The sequence below is a fragment of the Tyto alba genome, unplaced genomic scaffold (genome assembly GCF_018691265.1).
Source record: "Tyto alba isolate M040663 unplaced genomic scaffold, T.alba_DEE_v4.0 Super-Scaffold_10, whole genome shotgun sequence".
NCBI classification, from domain to species: domain Eukaryota; kingdom Metazoa; phylum Chordata; class Aves; order Strigiformes; family Tytonidae; genus Tyto; species Tyto alba.
Genome location: NW_024881262.1, coordinates 27,903,027 through 27,924,529, shown reverse-complemented (window position 1 = coordinate 27,924,529; position 21,503 = coordinate 27,903,027). Strand labels below are relative to the sequence as shown.

Here is a 21,503-nt window from a genome sequence, read left to right as displayed (position 1 = left end):
GGACTGGGAGAAAGACGAAACAGATACCTTCCCATGTCCCTCACCTTTTGAGGTTCTCCTGCAGCATCGTCTCCAGCAATGGAAAATTTGGGCAGGGCCAAATTTCCACTCTCTTCTTCCTGCATGAGGCTGGCTTGCAAAAGGTGCTTGGTCCCAAGGGCAGAGCCCAGCTTGCAGACCAAGAGCAAAGGGAGGAGGTGGAGATGATGTTCATCCCACAGTGAAAGTGCTGGTGTTTTGGAAACCCCACTGTGTCAGAGCCACTTCAGCAGCCACTGGAGTTGAGCAGCACAAACCAACTGAGAACCTGGCCTGCAAGGAGTTTAAAGCAGAATTCAAAGCAGACAAAAGGTTATGGTAACTCAACGTGACTCAGTGCCAATACCATCAGGTGATTGTTGGTTGTGAGTGTTGCTGGATGGTGCAAGGAGCAGCTCAAAGTGGTTTCCAGGCTGAAGCACAAGGATGGAAAGCTATGGTAGCTCATCCTCCGCAGCTCACTGACAAGCAAGATGGAGCTGGAGCAGGTGGAATTCCAATGACTCGATGTTCAAGTAGAAACCAGTAGTGAGTGGTGACCCCCAAGGGTCCATACTGGAAACAGCATCACTCGATATCTTCATCAACAACGTAACAGGACTGAGTGCTCCCTTGACAAGTTTGCAGATGAGACCAAGCTTTGTGGTGCAGTTGATTCACTAGAGGTGATGCCATCCAGAGGGACCTTGACAGGCTTGAATAGTGGGTCAGTGGGAACCTCAAAGTTCAGCAAGGCCAAGTGCAAGGTTGGGACGACTGTCAGTATCAGTACAGACTGATGGATTGAGAGCAGCCCTGTGGAGAAGGACTTGGTGGACAAATTGGACATGAGCTAGCAATGTGCGCTTGCAGCCCAGAAAGCCAACCATAACCCTGGGCTTCACCCCAAGAAATGCAGCCAGCAGGTTGAGGCAGAGGATTCTATCCCTCTACTCTGCTCTCATGAGACCCCACCTGGAGCACTGCCTGCAGCTCCGGGGTCCTCAATACAAGACAGACATGGACCTGTTGAGCAGGTCCAGAGAAGGGCCATAAAAATGGCCAAAGGGCTGGTACCTCTGATATGAAGAAAGGCTGAGAGAGTTGGGGTTGTTCAGCCTGAAGAAGAGAAGGCTACAGGGAGACCTTATTGTGGCCTTTCAATATAAAAAGGGGGCTTGTAAGAAAGATGGAGGGATACTTTTTACCACGGCCTGTAGTGACAGGACAAGGGGAATGGTTTTAAACTGAAAGAGGGTAGGTTTAAGTTGGACATAAGGAAGATCTTTGTTTATGATGAGGGTGGTGAGACACTGGAACAGGCTGCCCAGCATCACTGGAAGTGATCGAGGGCAAGTTGTCTGGGGCTTTGAGCAACGTCCCCGCCCACAGCAGTGGGGTTGGACAGGATGATCTTTGAAGGTCCCTTCCAGCCAAACCATTCCATGATTCTATGATTCCTGCATTGTCCTATGCCCGTACTACAGCGAGGAGGCAGGCAAAAATTCCCAGCCAGGGAAAGGACCTTCTGCAAACAGCATGAACACACTGGCACTTTGCCACCACAGGAGAGATGCCCAAAGCTGCAGGGTGAGACAACACCCACTAACCCCACCTCTGAGCACAGCCAGCTTCTCCCTGCCAAAATCCCCACCCGTGTCCCACATTGGTGGTAGCAACAAGCGGGTAAAAAAAAAAAACAAAACAGTCTCCTCCGTCCTCAACATCTGTTACACATAAGTCAAAGCTACCCGAAATTGCAGGGATTTACTGTACGTAGGCAGCTCTGGAAGCTTTTCTTAGCTGTGAAACATAATTTGCACCTTGGGCTCTCTAAGAATAAGTTGTCTTAAATAATAATAATACGTGATTAAGAGCTCACGAGCAGATTGGCTGTGGAGGCAGGAGGTCTGTGATAGCTCCAGGTCTCACTCTGTCACCCTCATCCCAGCAGCACTGTCCCCCTGCGAGCACTGATCCCGCTCACCCGGCACGTTGAAACAGATGCCCGTGGCAGAACCAGGAGATTTGGATTTAGCCAGATGATGACAGATCCCAGCAGCACCCAGAAAACCTTTCTGCCGTGCCCAGAACCATTTCAAGCTTTCACATTCTGCATTTTGCAACAGAGCAAAACGCACAAGCATCAAAGTAATCCCTGATCCCAAGGAGGGCAACCGGCTCCCTGTGTGCCCCCAAGGGGACACGCATGCTGGCGTACATGAACCCATCCCAAAACTATATCCAGGGCAAGTTTACCAAGTGATTGGTTTTAAGCGTCTCAGTGACATCACGTCTGGATGCAGATAGGTACTATAATATAGTAAAAAATTTAAAAGTCAGATCAAAATAAGTCAGTATCAAGTCTCACCTCACAGGCAAAACTACTCTCCTGGCTGCAGACCCAGCACAGGAAAGCCAGTTGAGCTAGGGCAAAAATTCAGTTCCGAATTCCCCTTGTATATTGGTTCCCCAGCACGCCTCTGCTTTCACGGATGAGTTTTAGACAGCAAAGCTCAGAAACCAGACCTGAGGTCGGAGCCCTCTGGCATGGCACACAGCCCCATGCCCTGGGCTTTACAACTCTCACCCCAAAAAGCAAGCAGATGGCAAAGCTCTGCCCACACCAGCCAGAGGATAGTCCCAGAGAAGCCCCGGGGAAGGAAAAGATGAGAGGAGATGAGGATGGTGTTAGTCCAGGCATCCCTTCTTGTTCACAGGGATGCTGCTGCCCAGAGGCCAGTGATGACCGTGCAGGATGCAGCCACACCAAGAGCACTGAGGTGACCAGCTCCTAACCCCAGCCCACAGCTCTCTCCTTCCTAAAAGTAATTTTCGTACAATAAATACCATACAAGCAGGTGACTCCTGGGCTTAACATGAAAACGAAGCGATGCGGTTCCACCCCATGCTATTAATTACATTTTCTCGGTGGCTGCTTGCTGGGTGAGGCTCCCTTGGGAGCCCAGGGTGGGGGAACATCAATTCCCTCCTCGTGTGGGTTTGCACATCTTAATCTGAGGCACCCACAACTGAATATTTAGTCTGGTCCGATGCTCCGATAGACAAGGCGTGGATCATTTCTTGGCCGTGAGACTGCTGCACTGGCTGAAGACGGATGGATTTTCCCATGGCTCCTCAGCCCTCCTCCAAAGCCTTGCTTAAGTGCGCAAGCCATGCTTTGATTTAATCACCGTGCTCCTGCTCTCAACGCATCCTCTGAGATACAAGACACCGGCCGTGACGAATGGCCACTTTTAACACACTCGGAGCTAACACCCACGGCACTGCTTCATTTGTCACCATCCGGGTGCGGAACGACCCGGGTAGCAGACGCAGCCATTTGGAGAGGGTAGAAAATTAAAACCTCAGTAACCTGCGCTGATTAGTTTTCTTTTTCACTCACCCTGGCGGGCTCCATCCTTCCTCTGCACACACCCGCAGCGCCCCAGGCCCCGGCTGGCAAGTCCAACCCATGCAAAACTCCTGATGGACAGGGGGAAGCACGGCGAGGTGATTCACTCCACCCAGTCCACGGCTTTTTCACGGCTTGCGTTTATGCGATGGGTCTTTTACTTATTAAAAAATAAAATATAATCATTGCCAAAGGCTTCTTTCCAAAAGCAGAGGCTGCAAGAGTCTTTGCAAAGCCTGACTGCAGCCCCAGGGCACAGCTCCCACATGATGCCCTGCACAGGGGAGTGCCAGTAAGTTATCTCATGACTTGGGGGGAAAAATAGTCTGTTTTAGTATTATTACTACTAGTCATCCGTGGTAAAAAAAATCCTTTTCAAAAAATTATTATTATGACTAGCCAGCTGCAGCAAAAAACCTCTTTTTTTTTAATTTTAACTATTATTACTAGCTAGCTGGGAGAGATGCTGGCTCTCGAAGAGTTTGCCGTGGGCTGTCCAGTGCAGCCCTGAAAATGGCCAAGATCCCCATCCCTTGCAAGCAGCAAAACGGCGCCAACTGAAGCCATTCTCAAAAGAGCTCTCGTGACTCTAACAGGAAAAAAAAAAAAAAAAAAAAGGGGGAAAAGTTATAGAAAAGCTTTAAAACTCTCGGGGCTGAGTCACTGGATTTGCCAGGTGCCGGCCGTTTGCAAACAAGGGTGGGAACAATGCCGGTGCCGGACGCGGGCCGGATCCTGTGCTTCCTCGTGGCTCTCCCATTGTTCAGGAGAACAATCCTCGGTCTGGCTGGAGAGCAAAGGGCCTTCGATGTGATGGGGTGAGAGCCGGGCCTCTCGGGCTGTTGTGAGCGGGTGAGGTTAGGAAAGCCAGGTGGGTTTTGCAGCCCTGTCACCACAGGGATGCTCACGGATCCGTGCCCACAACAGCACCTGCAAACGGACATGGAGCTTTGCACCCTGATATCCCCCAAAAAGATGAGTTTCCCCAAGCATTTCAGCTACCGCAGGAAGTTTCCTAGATGGACCATTAACAAGCCAAGGGTTTGGAAGCAGATTTACGTAAACAGTCTCATGAAAAGACCCTGGGGGCAAAGGGGGTGGGGAAATCAAGGGGGGATTTTTCTTCCTCTTTTACAACTGGAATCAACATAGCACTCAAAAATTCTCATTATGGGGAGGGGAAATACATAAATGGCCCATGGTATAGAATCTGAGGAGGAAAAAAAACTATGTGCAAAAAAAATAAAGCCATACATCATAGCTCAGGGCCCGTTCCCTAATCCCTCCAAGGCCACGTGCAGTGACGGCCTGGCTAGGGCAGCCCAGCCCCGAGATGCTTGCCTGGCTTCCACTCACACCTTCCCCGGGATATTTTCCAAGTTTCTCCTTCATTTCTCCTCTGGAAGAGTCTGGAGCGCAGGGATGACCCAGACCTCGCTCAGGATTTGGGGGCAGAGCCAGAGAGCGGTGGCTGAGGCGCTCAAGTCTCCCCCCGCCAGCAGCAGCTGGGACACAGGATCCTTCCCCATCCCCACACCAGGGGAAAGAAAAGGGCCCAAATCCACCGGAGGAACATTGTGGTTAATAATGTCTAATTAAGATTTTCATTAAAACCCATCACGCTCATTAGAAAAAAAATTTAACAAGGTTTTCCTGGACGTTTTCCTTGCGAAATTATTACAGAGGTTAATGGATGCCTTCATTAAGGCATAATTTAAGGAAAAAAAAAAAATAAATCACACTTTTTTCTTTTTCTTTTTTTTTTTTTTCTTGGAGGCCTGATGATTCAAAATGCTTCCACAGCGTGGCCGTGGTAAAACTGGGCTGCCTGTTCCACCCAGCGGTGGAAGCAGGGAGATCTCTGCCAGGCAAAGGCAAAGCCCCTGCAACAAAGGGGAGCATCCCTCCATCCCTCCGGCAGCAACGCCCGCATTCGGGAAGAGCTGGGAAAGCTCCCGCTTCCCAGCGCAGCGCAGCCGGGGAGAGCAGCTTGGGCTGACGCAGGACAGGAGGGCGGGCAGGAAACTTGTGATTGTGAAAAAACAAAACAAAACGAAACAACAAAAAAAAAAATACACGAGGAAAAGGCCAATTTTGAATGGTCAGAGGTTTGTGGCTGGGCTAAACCTGGAACAAAACACCCCCCCCCCCGGATGGCTCTGCTCCTGTTAGGGGTGGACGGTGCCCTGGCTGTGCAGATGCTCTCACTTTGGTCTAAAAGCAGCTTTTTTTGAGGGTTAGTGTCTGCCAGGCGCCCCAGCCCCGCGGGAGCAGAGGCGCAGCAATGCACGGGGAGGAGGAGACCCGCCGCAGCCCCGGCGTGCGGGCACGCTGCCCAGCCACCCCCCCTTGGGATGCCAACCAGGAGAAAAGCTTCCAGTCACAGCTCTGCTAAACCAAATCCAAAGGCAGGCAGGAGAGACGAGCCGGGAAAGCACTTTCTTTTTACTTCTTTGGTTTCCCCCTTTTGGTTTAGAGGGGGAAAGAGTTCAAAAAGGGATCACTCGTGGGTCGGGCAATCTGGAATGAGGTGCCAGAGAAGAAGTGGCAGGGAGGAGAGAGGCAGCAGGGTTGGCACAGAGGCTGGAGAAGAGATGCTTCCATGCCATGGGGAAGGATGCGGGCCAGCAGCAGCATGGGGGAAAAAAAAAGAAAAATATAACCACCCTAAAAAGCAAAAAAGGGCCTTCCTGCAGGCCCTGAGATGCTTGGCATGCTTACCCTGAGCCAGGCACAGAGCTGCAGCTCCCTGGGATGGGTACACCCGAAGGCATGGGGGAGCAGGGCTCCGTGTGCCCACAACACGGCGAGGCAACCCGCGGCCTCCCTTGCTGCCATTTGCCCCTGGGACAAAACCAACCTAATTTTCCTCACCTGAGAAAACCTCTCCTGGGTGCCCCAACGCAGTACATGGGGAAAAGGCAGGCAAAGGCACAGCCAGGGAGACCAAAAATATCCACAGCACAAGCAACAATCTGACTGGGAAAACTTGACATTTCCCTTGTTTTAAGTGTTAGCAAATTATTCTACTACTAATTAAAAAATAATCATAATTATTATTTTAAAAAAAAAATCACTTTATAAATCTGCTCTGCTATTGTTTCCAGTCTTCTGTGATGGATAAATAAAGGAAATCAATAATTATTACCAGGGCTGCTCAGCAGGAGGGGAGGCTAATGGGGGGACCAGCACAGGGTCACTCGCTCCTTGACATTCAACCGGTGGGATGTGTCCCCCACCGCTACCCCTTTCCCAAATCCAGCCCTCCACAAACAAGGCAGGAGGGAAGAACAAACGGAGAAAGGAGACAAAGAAACCCAAGGGATGAAGACGACCAAAAGAAACCCACACACAGCTTTGGCAAAGGCTCGGCCCAGCCTGGCGCATCAGTCAGCCTCTGAAGAAGGGCTGGGGGACCCAGACGCGGAGGGGGCAGGGGCCTGGCAGCCTTGTGGAAAGCTGGGAATGCCTGGGAGCAAGGGTGCTCGAGGAACAGCCTCTGCATCATGGGCATCGCAGCCCAGCTTTGTTCTTATTTTGTGGGTGTTTTGTTTTTTTTTTGGTTGGGTTTTTTTTTTTGTTTTTTTGTTTGTTTGTTTGTTTGTTTTTTTGTTGTTGTTTTTTGTTTTCGTTTTTTTGTGTGTGTGTGTGTGTGTTTTGGTTTTTTTTTGTTTGTTTTTTTTTGTTTGTTTGTTTTTTTTTTAATTTTGCCACCCCTGCTAGCTCAGATTTCCAGCTGTTGCGAGGAAGCGGTTTGGTTCGTTATCCTGAGCCACGGGAGCTTGGAGGATCCCAGCCACGTAATGACAGGAATTTGCCAGGAGGGCAAAATCGAAAGCAATACAAGCCTAGGAAGCAGCAGGACCGCTCTCTCACCCCTTCTCCCTGGCTTTATAACTACAAAGTAAAAATTAAGCTCAAAGCTGATTTAGATCCAGACTTTTTCCTTCGGCAGCTTCTCCATGCAACTAAACTATCACCGGGTACTGGGAAGGTCAGAGGGAAAGTCAGCATGATTCCAGCAGACTGGAATAATAATACAAATACAAAAATACAGTGCCCCATCCTCAACGTCAAAAGGGATAAAAGCTGAGACCCACGACTGACATCATTCTAGTGAGGGGTTACCTTGCCATCATTAGGCTTCAGAGTCAAACACCAGCAGAGAAAGCGTTTAATAATCTTCCTTGAGAACAAGCAAAATCCACCCAGCATACTCATCCAAGGTCTCGAACAATTTCCCCAGCCTCCCAGCGATCCCCGCTCCCGCTTTTCCTCCCACCTCCTCCCCAGCACGATGATGCATTGCACCTTGACCACGCAAGGAAGCCATAAAGCAAGGCTGAGGGACAGGGCAGAGCAAGACGAATGGATTTAATATCAACCCGAACGGAGCATGGGCTACCGCACCAAATGAATTATTCATTTTGGATTCAATAACAGCCTCCATTTCGCATTGACCCACAGCTCTCACGGGCACGAGGTGTCGAGGAGGATGGGGTTGGCAGTCCCACTGGGTTTTCAGGTACGGCGTGCCGTCACCCAGCTGAGAGCGACGCGGCTTCGCACCAGCCAGGAGGCCTGTGCTGAACCCAAACCAGACCGGGACGGAAACAAATAACAGGGCAGATCAATAAAGAAAATCTGCCTCCCTCCCACCCCCATCTTAGCATTGTGGTGGTAATGATCCCCCATCACTCTGACCCTAAAACACAATGATAATTTCTTCGGGACTCAAAATACCCCCGCTGAAGACTGAGCTCTGCCTGTGCCTTTCGCGAGTGGCTAAGTGCTGATAAAAGCTGGTATTAATGAATCCCTCAGCGGCCCCGAGCTCTGCTGTCAGCACGAAACTGCTCCGGTCTAATAGCCCCATGATAGGCACAGCCTCTGTCCCAGGGGGTGGGGGGGATGAGAGAGGGCTGGGGGAGCTAAACAATTCATCCCTATTTTTGTCCCACCACTGAAGAATTAAGCCCATTTTCTCAGCCTTAAAATACTGGTTTTGTTATTTGTTATAAAATTATGGTTTTGTTTTTTTTTTTTTTTTTTTCCTTGGTAGACAATTCCCCCAGGCTTGTTAAGTGGCTCATCTCAGGTTGATGAAGGCTTTGAGCAGATGTCAGGAGCACATGCCTCCCAGGAGCCGGGGTGTGATCCTGTCAGCATCCCTGCAAGGCAAACCCAACGGACGAACGAGGTGGGGGAATATGACCCCTTCAAGAGCACGAAGCCAAATGGAAAACTGATAAATTATTATTTCTAAACCTTGCAATGTGCTGTCTCCTGCCCACCGACCTTTGGAAAGGGCAGCAGTGGGCTCAGGTCTTCCCCTGTGGTCTACAAAGTCCGTGGGGAGACAAGGAGGAGCTTCAGGGCCAAAAGGTACATGCCAGCTACCAAGAAGCCAGTCCAACCCAAGGTCAGATTTTTACTCAAATGCAGTTAATTTTCCAACAGTCCCAATGTAAGCCCCAGCTCAGGCTTTTAGGGCTGATTTTAGTGAAATTCCAGGAGAGCCCAGCAGGCTTATGGGTTTTGTGTTCCTCACCAGCACTGAGCAGGACCTTCAAACGTGCAGGTCCTACTCGCCATCCATCCCCCTGGCACAGGAACTGGAAAATACTCTTAAGGGATTGGGAGAGGGGAGTTATCGGAGCTCTGTTCTGGAGACAGCATCATACCAGCACCTGACAACACTCACAGGATCATCAAAAAAACACAGCCCTGTCATCACGCACATGCTTGGTGCCGTTTAACCACCTGCTTGGTCTGCACCCACAGCGTACTTCGGTGCTCTTCAGGATCCCAAACGTCACTGGCTGACCCATAAGGACATTTCTACCCCCCTCAAACCTGCCAGGATCCTGATTTTTCCCCCTCAAGGAGCCCGAATGCAAAGCGTGCTCCTCACACAAAGGCAGAGAGCTCGGCAGAGCCCACACTCGGGCAGCACGAGGGGTTTCTCCTTTGGCATCGGCACTGCCACCGGGAGTGGGAGCACAGCCAGAGCCAGATGCTGCCGCACAGAAAACTCAGCAAATTCCCAGTTCACAGGGGTCTGCTTGGTGCAGCTTCCACGGCATGAAAGCATCATGACCATTCTGGGGTTTGCATGAAAAAAGGAAACAAAAAATGCCATGGAGATGGGTCTAATGCTCACCCTGCGCAGGTTTGTTCCCGTGCCACTCATGCCTTGCTGTCCTCCATCCTCTGCCCTGTTCCAAACTATGAGCATTAGGTGGGCACAGCACGCTCCTCTCGGGGGTTTAGAGGCACTCAAGACCTCAACCTCCTCCACAACCCCAGCTGGCAGCAGATAGAAAGGTCAACACCACCAAAATCCGCGGCAGTTTTACATTATCATTGTTTTCCTACATTTCTGGCAAAATGACATTATTTCCCAATTCCAGCCTTTCGCTAAAATTAGTATTTATTTTTGCATGATGAGAAAATGTCATTTTGCCATAAAACCATGTGCGCTCTCTGTTTGTTTATTCAATAGCAGAGGAACATCTCGCCAGAAACGCTCCGGTTTGCGAAGAGCCCTCCTTCCGACGGAGCGCTTCAGCTCCTCAAAGGAACAGACCACCTCCTGGTGGGAACAAAACCACGCTCACTGTCAACCGTGAAACTCAAAGGAATCCACCAGCGACGCTGCTCAGTGTGAAAGCAAGGCATGAGCACACAGAATCTGGAGGGTTCCCAGTTTTGGGAGCCCTGGCGCGGGAAGGCATCGCTGTCTCCACCTTGGCCGGGCAGGAAGGTGGTTTTTTCACAGTGAAAAACTACGCAAGCTCCCAGGTTTAAAGCAAGCGAACAAACAGGTTTCTCCATAGCCTGAATCCCAGCTTTGACATTTTCATATACCTGGAGTTCCAAGTGGAGAAGAAATACCGTGGTGGCCAACCCAAGGAGCATCACAGACAAGCCTGATGCTACACGTGCTGCCACCTGCACCAGAAGAGGTCCACATCAGACCTCCTCCCGTCACCCCCTTCTTCAAAACCAGCCCTAAAGCACTTGGACATCTGCCTTTGACCTTCTCCTCCTTCCCAACCCTTCCCTGACCTGGCGGTGCCCGCCTTCTAGAAGCTATTTGGAAAGCGCTGATAAAACAGGGCTAGCTTCTCATGCAAAAAGCCCTCTCCCTCTTCCCTCCTTCCAAGCAGCGTACCAAAACAATACCTTAATTTGAGAGAGAAGAAAAGGGCAGCAAGTAAAGCTAATAGAAAAAAAATACCCTCCGTTATTTGGGAAACAGTCACCAGAATGGCAAACGGAGATGAAAAGCGGCGAGCGCTACTTCCATATTTATAACCCTGTGCTGCGGAGGCCTCCAGCAGGCAGCAGCATGCTGGCGGCGTGGCTGGGGGAACCCAAAAAAAACAGCGAATAATTCCAATTAACGCCAAGAATCAGAGCAGTTTCACCGCAGTCGAGCCCGATGGCGGCTGCTCGGCTCCCACAGCTTTGCTGGGGAAATAACGAGGCAGATGAAAGGGGCGAGCGCCGGCCCGCACAGCGCTTTGAAGGCGGCAGCTCACAGAGGCGGCTTCCAGCGGGCACCCGCGCGCTCGCCACGCCGCTCGCCGAGTTTGGCTGCTGACCCGACCGCGCTGACAAGCCGCAGGTCGCCCACTGCTCCCAAATCCCCGGAGGAGAACCGCTTCAGGGTGGGTAAAGGGCCGATTTCACAACAGCCGTTGCCCGAAACGGCTTGTCTGGGGGCAAACGTTTTCTTAAGCAAAGCTTAAAAATAATCAAAGCACCTCGTTACCCAAGGCCAACCTTACCTTTGCAAGCCACGTTGTTCTCCGGCTCGTAGCCAGCCTTGCACGTACAGCGGCCGATGGGGACCATCCACTCCCCGTCCCCGTTGCAGTACAGTTTGATGGGCACGTCCACCTCCTCGGCGTTGGGGATGCAGGTGCCGCGGGCAGTCACTAGAGAGGTGCTCTCCGCGCCCGTCATCGTCTCCGGGAAGATGGCGAAGTTCTGCACCACGCTGGGGCACTTCTTGAAGAAGACCCTGACAGACAGCAGAGACATGCAAGCCCCGTAGTCCTGGAAAGCCAGGTAAAAGCCATTGCGGGTCAGGGGCCCGAAACTTCTCACTTCTGTGTTCACCTTCATCAACCTGCCACCAAAGTCCACCTGGGAGAAGCTCTCGTCAGCAGCAATGGTGTCCACTTTGAGGTAGGGTGCCTCTGTCCAGAAGGCGGACTTCTTGGTGGCAATGACAGAGTCTGTCTCGTAGTAGTAGAGGTTGAAGGTCTCCTTGCAGGAGCCGGGGACGTTGGGGAGGCTGCTGCAGTCCCGCACAGTGAAGCGCATCTCGGTGTAGATGCGGTGAGCTCCGCGCCGGTTGATGAATGTGGTGAGGAGCCAGTTGTTCTGGTTGGGCTCGAAGACGTTGCACACCTGGTACGTACGGATGGTGTTGAGGTTTTCGTCGTAGCCACTGACTTCTTCCCACTGCAGAAAGGAGAAGGGAGAAGCGATGAGAGGGAGGCAGAGGGCCCAGTGGTGGCCCATGAGCCACGGAGGTGCTGCTCACCCTGCGCAGGGCAGGGCAGGGCTGGAAGGAGAATCCCAAAGCCCCAGAGGGGATGAGGAACATGATATGATGCACGTGCAGAAACACCACCCAGGCCAGCACCACCGAAAAAATCCTCACCCTCTTACCCCTGCACGCTTCTCCCCATTGCTCCCCGCTGATGCTAAAACATCTTTTTCCACATGGGCAACTGTCTTAGCTGCCCTGAGAAGACGTGAAAATGGGAAGAAAGATGGTCCAGGAGGCAGGAGGTAAAGCAGCACATGAGGCTACGGCTTCATTAAAGCCTGAGCCAGCACGTGGGCTGGAGAGTGAGCCTGACCCCAGGCTCTCGGCATGATGGGATCATTTCCCCCGGCAAAGAAAACTAACTAAATAAAACATTACCACCGCAGAGAGAGAATATAGATTTGCAATTCGATTTATAGAAGGGCATTAATATAATCCAGGCTACAATTTCAATTAAGGGACAGCGGCAAACTGTGAATAGTCTATGATGGCATTAGAGTCCTACAGACAGATTTACAACCTCATAATCCATTCATTTTAACTAATCCATGTTTACAGTCTCCTCATAACAGCATTATTCATATGGCAATCTTTAAGCAGCACTCTGAATATCATGCGTAATTTCCAGGAGTAACGCTACAGCAGCGCTTGCTCACGTTTGTGCTTACGTGGGGGCACAACGGCAGACGGTTTTTGCCAACCTGCCCCATTACGTTGAGCCTTCCCAAAGAGCTGTTGCACCACAACCACCCCTGCAACCTCACAGGTTTTGCCCTCTTCCATTAAATAACCACGCTCCTCAACTGCTCCCCAAGCTTCCCCCTTGCAAACCACAGCCCTGATGTAAAAAAACACAGGTTTTTATTCTGTTTTCACTGCCAACAAGCACAGCTGAACGTTTGCTCCCGGGTCCACCTACTCAGCTCCGCTAAGTTTAAGCGAGGATCGCAGCTCAAGGTTGCACACTGTTGTTAAGCAATGTTTACCAAACCAGCAATAAAACCTCACGCATCCAGCTGAGAGCTCTCCCTTCTCATTCCACACCATGAAAGCACTACAAAAAAAACCCTCTCCACCCTGCACAAGACGTGGAGATTCAATGCCCTTTCATTACCAGACACCTTTTTCACATGAGAAAGCTGCAAGGTCCTCGCTGACCAAGGGGGTTGGCCTTGTTTTCCGTTCCCACTTGGGCTTTGCATTACAGCCCTGTCATCCAATTAACACCAGACAATGAGCTCTTCCAGCGCTCGCCCGCCTGCGTAACACCAGCTCCACTGCTCTGCTGTCTTTGCTGCAGGAACCCTCCTCTTCATCCCACCCGCCAGCTCCTGCACCCCGGCCGGGTGCATGGAAGGGGACCTCACCTGCTATCCTTTTATTCACTGTGCCCATCAGGGAGCCAGCCCCCTCCACCAAGTATCTCCTGTGCTTCGCTGTTGTGTTGGATTTTTTTTTTTTTTTTTTTTCCTGGGGTGGGTTCTATAAACAAAGCCTCAAAACCCAGAGCCAAAACCTGCCGGCAGACCCTGCTGCACTTCAGACACCCAGCACAGAGGGCTGCCCGCAGCTGGGAACGACGTGAAATGCCACTTGGAAAACCCTCATGAGGGTTTGGGGCCGGATCCTGATGCTCCCTTGGGTTGAGTGCTCCTGCAACCGGGCACTGAAGAGCAGCAGGTCCCCGTGGTTGGAAAGACCCACGGTGCCAGCAGCTGGCTGCTGCCATTGATGCTCTAATAGCAACAAACGCGTCGTTTTGATGCGATCCCACTAAATAATTCATAGGGAGCTGGGGATTAAAACAATGTTCTTCGTCTCTGCTGAGATGTAAAGCATGTCCAGCGGGGAGAGCAGGAGGAGAGCCCACGTCCCACCGCAGCCAGTCCCCAGGGACCACAGCCCCCGCTGCCCGGCTGGCATCCATGCCCCAGCATTAATATGAACAGCCCCCGGGCACATCTGTGAGCTCAGCATGCCGCCGGGAAATGCCACCACCTAAAGGGACCCAAACCCTGCACAGGTCAGGAGAGGTGGCTCATCAAATCCCTGTGCCTCCAGCCCCAAGAGATGAGAGGAGCCTGGGAGAAGAAGCTGATACCCCAGCAGCAGCCAGGAGCCCCTCTCCCATTCTCCCATCTCCTCCCCCCCGCGCCAAGGAGCAGGAAAGTCCCATTTATAAATGGCTGCTGCTCTGGATTCTTTGCTTCCCTCTCTGGTTCCTCTCTTCTTTGCTTGTTCCTGCCATGCTATGGCTTGTCGCTAAGCCCCAAACCAAGGCTGCCAGTGCACAGTCATTTTTGGGGTTGAGGAAGGCAGGGCAGAGGCAAAGTTTTTGGTTTATTACCCTGGCTTTCAGCAGTCTGTGCTGAAGAAGAAATAGCACAGCCCTAGGGTGGCTGCTTTTGGGAATTGAAGACTAAAACAAAGAGAAGACCAACTAAATTTGGGGTCTGGTCTCCAACGCAAGCAGAAATCCCCACGTGTATCTTAGCATCTCTACACCAGGATGCTTGGCTGGGTCACGGTCTGCAAACCCTTCCTGGTACCCACACTCTGGTCAAGCCTCACCCAAATACTGGCCACTGCCACTGGACAAGCCAAGATGCAGCACAAATCTGCCCTCAAATATTTGTTGTGAACTATTAAACAGGACAAACCCTAAAACTCAATGCTGTAACCAGGCAGCTTGTACAGTCCACTGCACGCCTGGAGCGAGAGGAAGACATTGCTTATTTGCAACTGGCATCCAACCCACTCCAAAACCTGCCTCAGATGGGACATGATACCTACAGGGAGGTTCACTCCAGGAGTCCAAAATACACCTTAAGATGCTCTGTATCCACCCAGCAAAGCACCTGATGCTACAAAGAAAAGCCCAGTTGTCAAGCAAGAGGACTTCACATGGGCACGTCACACTCTCCAACACACAGACTGACTCCGTGTCTTTTAAATAAAGGGCTTGGTATTTTAAAATACTTTGTGGAATATCTAATATACACTCCTGCAAAGGTATCTTAAAACACTTTGTGGAATATCTAATATATGCTCCTGTAAAGGAGAAGACTCACCAGTAACTCTCGGAGGAGCAAGAGCTGGATGGATGCAGGGGTGCAGGGATGGGGGCTGGGGAGAAGCTTCACTCTGCTGCTCCGCAGAGGGTGAGACCACCGTGCCTTACAACACAAGCTCCCCGCCTGCTTTGCGCGGGCTTTCAGCAATAGCAGCTGCAGGCAGCTATTTATATCCCATCTCCATCACCTGCGTGCAGCCCCCCCCCCCCCACCCCCTGCATTTTGTCAGCAATTTATCTGGGCCCAGATTTTTTCCAAAAGGATTCAGTGGCAAAGCCCCACATTTCAAGGGCCTCTGGCATGCCTGGAGAGGATTTTGTGCCCGCTGCACGTGTGGTTCAGCTTTGTCAATGGTGCGCAACCTCATTTCTTTTGGGCACCTGGCCAAGCCAGTCACACCCTAACCAAGACACAGGCTGGCATCCTTTCTCCTTTGGTCCCACGTCCTGGAGGCCCCGGGGACAGACCCTGCTGCTGTACCCATCCCTGTACCCAGCCCGAACGGCTGCCTCTCCCACCCTGATGCCCATCCATCAACTCTCACATCCCCTCCCCACCACCGCTCCTCTCCTCCCCCTGCTCCATCTCTCACTTTCTCTGCCAGGGGAATGTGAGTCAGGTTATTTTATGCTTCCATTCCTCAAAGGCTCGTATTATATAAAAAAGATGTTTTAAGTGCCTCAGGGCGTTTTGTTCCTCATTACTTCATAAAAGTGACATTAATAGCCAGGGAAGAGCACTGCCGAGTGCAATTACGGATGATGTTCCAGGTATGAAAGCTGTTTTGAGCCTGCTAATGTTTCCTAATTACAAGCCTTTTGGCACAGGGAGAGGGAAGGCACGAGCAGGGGGATGGAGAGCAGTGTGGGGCCGGACGCTTCACCTGGGAGAAGGCAGGGAAGGAGAGAACGTGGGGATGGAGAAAAGCTCCATCTTCACCGAGACCGCAGGACCGGTTCAGGGAAGGGATGCTCAGCCCCGGACCAGCCGTGGAGGTTGGCACAGCAGTGCCCTGGCTGTCCCACACCAGCCCAACGGGGTACCACTGCTCCCACTGTGGCTTCCCCAGCTCCCCACCAGTGTTTTAAGATACAGAGTGTGAACCCTGTGAGATCACATAAGGGTCAGCTGGGCAAGGGGCACTTACCCCCGAAGGAGGGTTGGCGGTCCAGCCCAGCTCCGCCGTCGCCGTCCGCGTATCCATCAAAGTTTCTGAAGAAACACAAGAGGAGGAAAGCAAACTAGTTACTCCCCAGGTTTTTGATGACATTATGAGCACAGAGACACAGAAAAAATGTTCAGCTTCTTTCACAGAGCGCACATCTGACCCTTGGAGCTGCTCATAAATAAAGCAGCAGGTGCCCTAATACATCTAATGAACTAAAGGCGGCTTCACTCCGGAGCAAACAGTGCAGGACAAGACTCTGCAAAGAGTCACAGCCTGAACCCAGCCCACACTGCCATCTCTGTCCCTCCCAAGCCTAGAAAAGGAAAACAGCCTTACCAACTAAACCATAACATAAAAATTAAGAAGGATGCTGCATTGCACGGAGTCATTACATGCACATACAAAACCCTGCCTAAACCCCAGCAGGAAGTTTGCATTAGCTCCGTGGAAGCAGCGAGAGGTTGCAGGAAAGTCCCCCACTGTGAGCAGAGCCCAGTGTCTCTCCCAGCACCCCCCTTCTGGCTTTTCAGAGGGTCCCATCCGCCTCGCTCGCAGCTACTTGCTTCACTCGGCAATGCCAGGCGTCCCCTTTTACCCACTACATCTGCCCAGTGCCCTGTATTGTCGTTGCACACAGTTATTGTTTGTCAGAGTGATTTCAAACACACAAATAAAAATCACATTGTTGGAGCGGTGTTCCTCTGCTGGGGGTCTTTTGATGGAGGATTTGATGGGAAATATTTAAAAGCTGTAATACAGCTGACATTTCCCTATTTTTATTATTTTTTTTTTTTTTTTAAATAAAAACACAAGAATAATAGTGAGAGCAACAACACATAGAAACAGATGGGAAAAATCTTCCAGGTTTTATTTATTTTTTTGCAGCAAGCAGACATGCAGATTAATTTCCTTGATTCCTGTGTCTCAACCAAATGGGAGAAGGAGATGCACCGCTGGCGGCTGGCATAGCCGAACATTCCCCGACCCTTCCCTTTCCTCCATGGTCCCAGGTACTCACAGCAGCTTCACAGAGCCAGGAAGAGGGGAACAACCAGAGAAATAAAGGTCAGGAAATAAAAATCAGCCCAGGAATATGAACTGCTGCCGGCCTGCTGCTTTTAATCTCTCCACGCCTGCTCCAGCAATCGCAAGAGGGAAATGAGACTCCTATTAATCTTCTCACCCCTCCCTTTGCTGGCTGCCCCGGGATGGGAAGCTGGAGAAGCGTGACCAGGAACTCCCCACCCTGCCACGGGTGATAAACGTTCCCCGCTCCCGAAATCCCTGTCGGAGCTGCTGACCCAGCCTGGCTCCCAGAAGCGAGCGGGGCCACGGAGGCAGGAGGAGCAAGGCAACCCTCCCCAAAGGTGGAGTGAAAAAAGGGGGTTTGGGGAGCTTACAAAGCTTCTGCCCCTCTAGCCCCTTCTGGGATGCTGCTGTGGCACTGCTGGGGGGTGGCTTTCAAAGCCCTCTGCCCTCCTTCCCTTGCAAACAGCCCCACGCCTCATTAAGCAGTCATTAATCCCGACTATGGCCCTTCAAATAAGCAGGCAGACATGCCCATGCATAAACGGATGCAAACAGCCATGCAAACATCCCCCAGTCCGCCCTCCCAGCAGGAGGGATGCTCTGAGGGCCCCTAAAATCCTCGGAGGTTTTCCCCACGGTAAAAGGGGGATCCTTGTGCCACGCAGGGGAAACTGAGGCAGCAGAGCCCAAGGTGACGCAGGGAACGCGGCAGGGCTGGGACCCATCCCCGGCCCACCCACTCTCTGTGGTAAATAAAGACACGCTCACTTACGGGAAAGGCACTTCTTGCAAGGGTCTAATTCAGAGAGGATTTTCTCTCCATCGTCTCCCTTCCTGTTCCATGCACTTACAGCTTCCTTCCCCGGGTGTTTTTAGGTTTGGGGTTTTGTTTCTTTGTTTGTTTTTCTTCCAGTGGGGCGATGACAGAGGAATGTACTTTTGATAAAGTACAGCCCCAGTGCGGGACAGCAGCATGCATGCAAGGAGCAGCTCTGCTCCAAGGTGACATCCACCAGGATCCCTCCCAAGCAGCTCCCTCCCAAAATCTCCCCCCTTCCCTCCTCTTCTGCTCCCCCCCTAAAGATTCCACATTTTGAAAAGAAAGCAGGAATGCACAGCAGCAATGCCGGCGCAGCACATAGCAGCTCCCAAAGCAGGAGACTTCAAAATAACTAAATAAATAGACAAATAAATGAAGAAATTGAAAAGAACCACAGAGCAGCTTTCACTTTGGAGGGTTCCGGAGTCCCAAGGGGACTGCGTGGCCTGTGGCCAGGGAGGTCACGCTCGCAAAGTTTCCATCGCGGATGTATGATTTGCACTTCAACAACTCTGTCTCCAAAGCTATTTGCAAACTAAAGGAAAAGGAGGGCTGATAGCCACCGCTAAAAGCCTGACCCTCTACAGACCATCTCCTGCTCAGATCCTGCCCTGACTCCCAAGGACACTGCCATATACTAGAAGATCCGTAATCAGGCAAAATAGTTTGGCTGGTTTGTGGGTTGCTTTTTATAAATAAAATAAAATGGTTAAATCCTCCCTTTCAGCCCAAATTCCTGCTGAGCTCACCCAAACCCCGTGACTGCAGAGGTACCGGCACCAGAAGAATTCGGCTGAGCAACTTCCCACTGACCTCTGCTATTTCCTCTTGCAGGATATCTTGGATTTTACTTCATTTTCTGGGACGTACGAGTGGCACTGTGACCCCGGTGGAAACCCCACAGGCACATTTATGGCCAGGCCACTCGGGGCTAAGGCTGCTGAGCACCCTCCTTCACCGGGGCAGGTTTTGCAGACACTGCTGGCTCTTTCTTGCCCCAAGTCCTCGCAGAGAAAGGGGGGACAAGATGGGGCTCCCAGCCCTCACACCTCCATCTCTGGGCTGCAAAATATCACTACGGGTTGCGGGGGACACAGGGATCATCCCCCCGGCCATCCATCACTTGGGAGTGGGTAAAGGAGGGACGGGAAGTAAAATCCCTCTGCTCTGCCTGCTAACGAGGGGATTACTGCAGAGCAGTGCCTCAGCATCATTAATCAGCGGAAAAGCCACACAGACACCTTGCACCTCTCCTCCCGTGAGGACCGCTCCTCCTTATTTGGCACTGGGTATTAATTAATCCCCCCCCGGGGTGTCAGCGCAGGGGTACATCATCTCCCCGTGCCTCCTGAATCTACCACGGTATCGCTGGCCACGTCGGGTGAGCCACGAGCTGCCTGCCCACCTGCACCAGCCAGGCTCCGTACCTCCAGCGTGCCGGCGGACAGGCCCGGTGCCCAAGAGGGCACCTTCCACACCTGACCACCTGCGTGCGGGCACGGAGGATGCCCAGGGGATGCTCTGCTCGGGAGGGAGCTCAACACACTCGCCTGGAGAAGTCTTCAGGACCTGAGCCTCCACCAAAGGCAGCTGACCAGGCTGCAATGGCTGAAGCCCTCGTTAAGGAGAAGACGAGCTCTGCTATGAAGAGCTGAGCTCTCTTAGAGTGAAGAATCTTCAGCTGTATACAGTAGATTTTCTTTAATGGACACATTACTTTAAACTAAGCCTTCGCCATCTGTTCCAGTCCCTAATTATCAATACAAAAACAAACGTCTACTCACAATTACACTCGTAACGAGTAAAGATGCCAGCAATTAGAATGCACCAGCATCCTCGCCGCTGAGCAGTGCATCCATCTGTGATGGCACTTGCACTATCCAGGCAGGGAAGACTCGCTGCCGTCCTGGGCTCCCCACACCCTCCCGGGCAAACCAGTGAGAGATGTGGCCAGAGCCGATACCTGCAGTGGGATAAGCTGCATCTCAGAGGAGCGAAGGGTGGGCTGGCATCACATCACGCAAGCGGTGGGGGGAAAATAATAAAATGTTGGGTGAGAGCAGCCAGGCGCGGAGCACAGCAGCGCGGGAGCCTTCATTTCACACCAGCTGATACTGTCATGCCAACAACCCTTCCCTATAGGATTTAAGCCTCTTCCAGGAAAACCCTACTGCACCAGCCCAAAACGAAGCTGAGCTTATTTCCACACTTCAGACCTCCCCAGCGTGGAGGGCTCCTGCTGAGGCCCACCATGAGAAGGTGTGACTTCTTCCTGGCAGCGAGCGGGGTCTGGCCACAGGCAGAGAGAGATGGAGGCAAGGAGGCCAACGTAACTTGATGGCGTTTTGACACTGCCATCTGGAAAGGAGGAGATACGACGATAAATTTCCTCCTCAGGGAGGCCACAAAGAAACTTATGTGACTGCTGCACTCCTCAATAGATGCCTCGGGGACACAGTCCTTTTCCCGAAGCAAGAAGCAGCAGCTCTCGCTCCTGCAAGGAGATAACGGCAGGAACCAGCCTAAGGCACTCGAAAGCAAATGCTTGGGCATATGCAAAGAGACGCAGGCATGTCTAAGACAACCAAGAGGAAAAAGATAGAAATTAAGCAAAATAAGGAGAGAGGAGGCTTGATAACAACAGATGGTAGAGGGAGATTTGGAAAGGCTGCCAGCTGCTGGAAATAAGCCCCCCGAGATGCGTGGGGAGCAGAGAGGTGCGTGTCGATAGCTGAACCTTCGGAGAGGGGAGACGGGAGGGCAGCCATCGAGCGAGGGGCAGGGCCGTGGGGGCTCGGGCCTGGGGCCCGGAGGGGCAGGGGATGCTCCGCAGGTGGGATCTTCAGAGACTCATCCTGATGTGCCCTCTCAGAGGACAAAGCAAGCGCCGATGAGGTCAGTACATGGCCCAGCACCAGGGTGCATCCCCTGGGCAGTGCCAGCCCCATGGTGTGACTGCCTGAAGGAGAACAACAGCAAGACTTTTTTTTTTTCCCATAAGCAAAACACCGTATTTTCCCCTCTATTTCATTCTCATAAATGCCAAGCTTTCTTTCTACTCCCTCTTTCTCTCCCAAGAGCTTCAGCAAAATCAGCCCAAGGCAAATGCACAGCTTGGGAAGCTTCTGTCCAAGTTTGGTGACATTACCAGAGAAAGGGAACAATAGAGAAAGAGAGCCAAGATGCTTTATTACAAAGACCAGTGCTAAATAACATTAACTGCTATGATGCCGCGAGCTCTGCCTTCCCGCAGCTGTCGTGACTTCAAGCCGAGCCCGGATCGCATTAAGGCTTCCATCACCGCTACCTGCACGCTCGTGGTTTGCATCCCACCTCCCGATGTCAACGGAAAGAAAGTCCCACAGGTGCCGGGGGAATAATCTGAATTTAATTCTCACTACTCCCCACAG

General features: G+C 51.8%; 1 protein-coding gene across 2 annotated transcripts in view; it reads right to left on the bottom strand.

Annotated features, from left to right (window-relative positions):
• Positions 1–21,503, bottom strand: part of EPHB1 (EPH receptor B1) — an 84,929-nt gene that overhangs the window by 42,353 nt on the left and 21,073 nt on the right. For both annotated transcript variants that reach the window (XR_006165633.1, XM_032992567.2), the window contains exons 2-3: positions 16,224–16,288; positions 11,230–11,911 (exon numbers count right to left, since the gene is read on the bottom strand). Coding sequence is in view for 1 of the 2 variants with exons in the window: in XM_032992567.2 (XP_032848458.2) it covers positions 11,230–11,911; positions 16,224–16,288 (747 nt within the window). In the remaining variant the exon portion in view is untranslated. The remainder of the gene's footprint in view (positions 1–11,229; positions 11,912–16,223; positions 16,289–21,503) is intronic.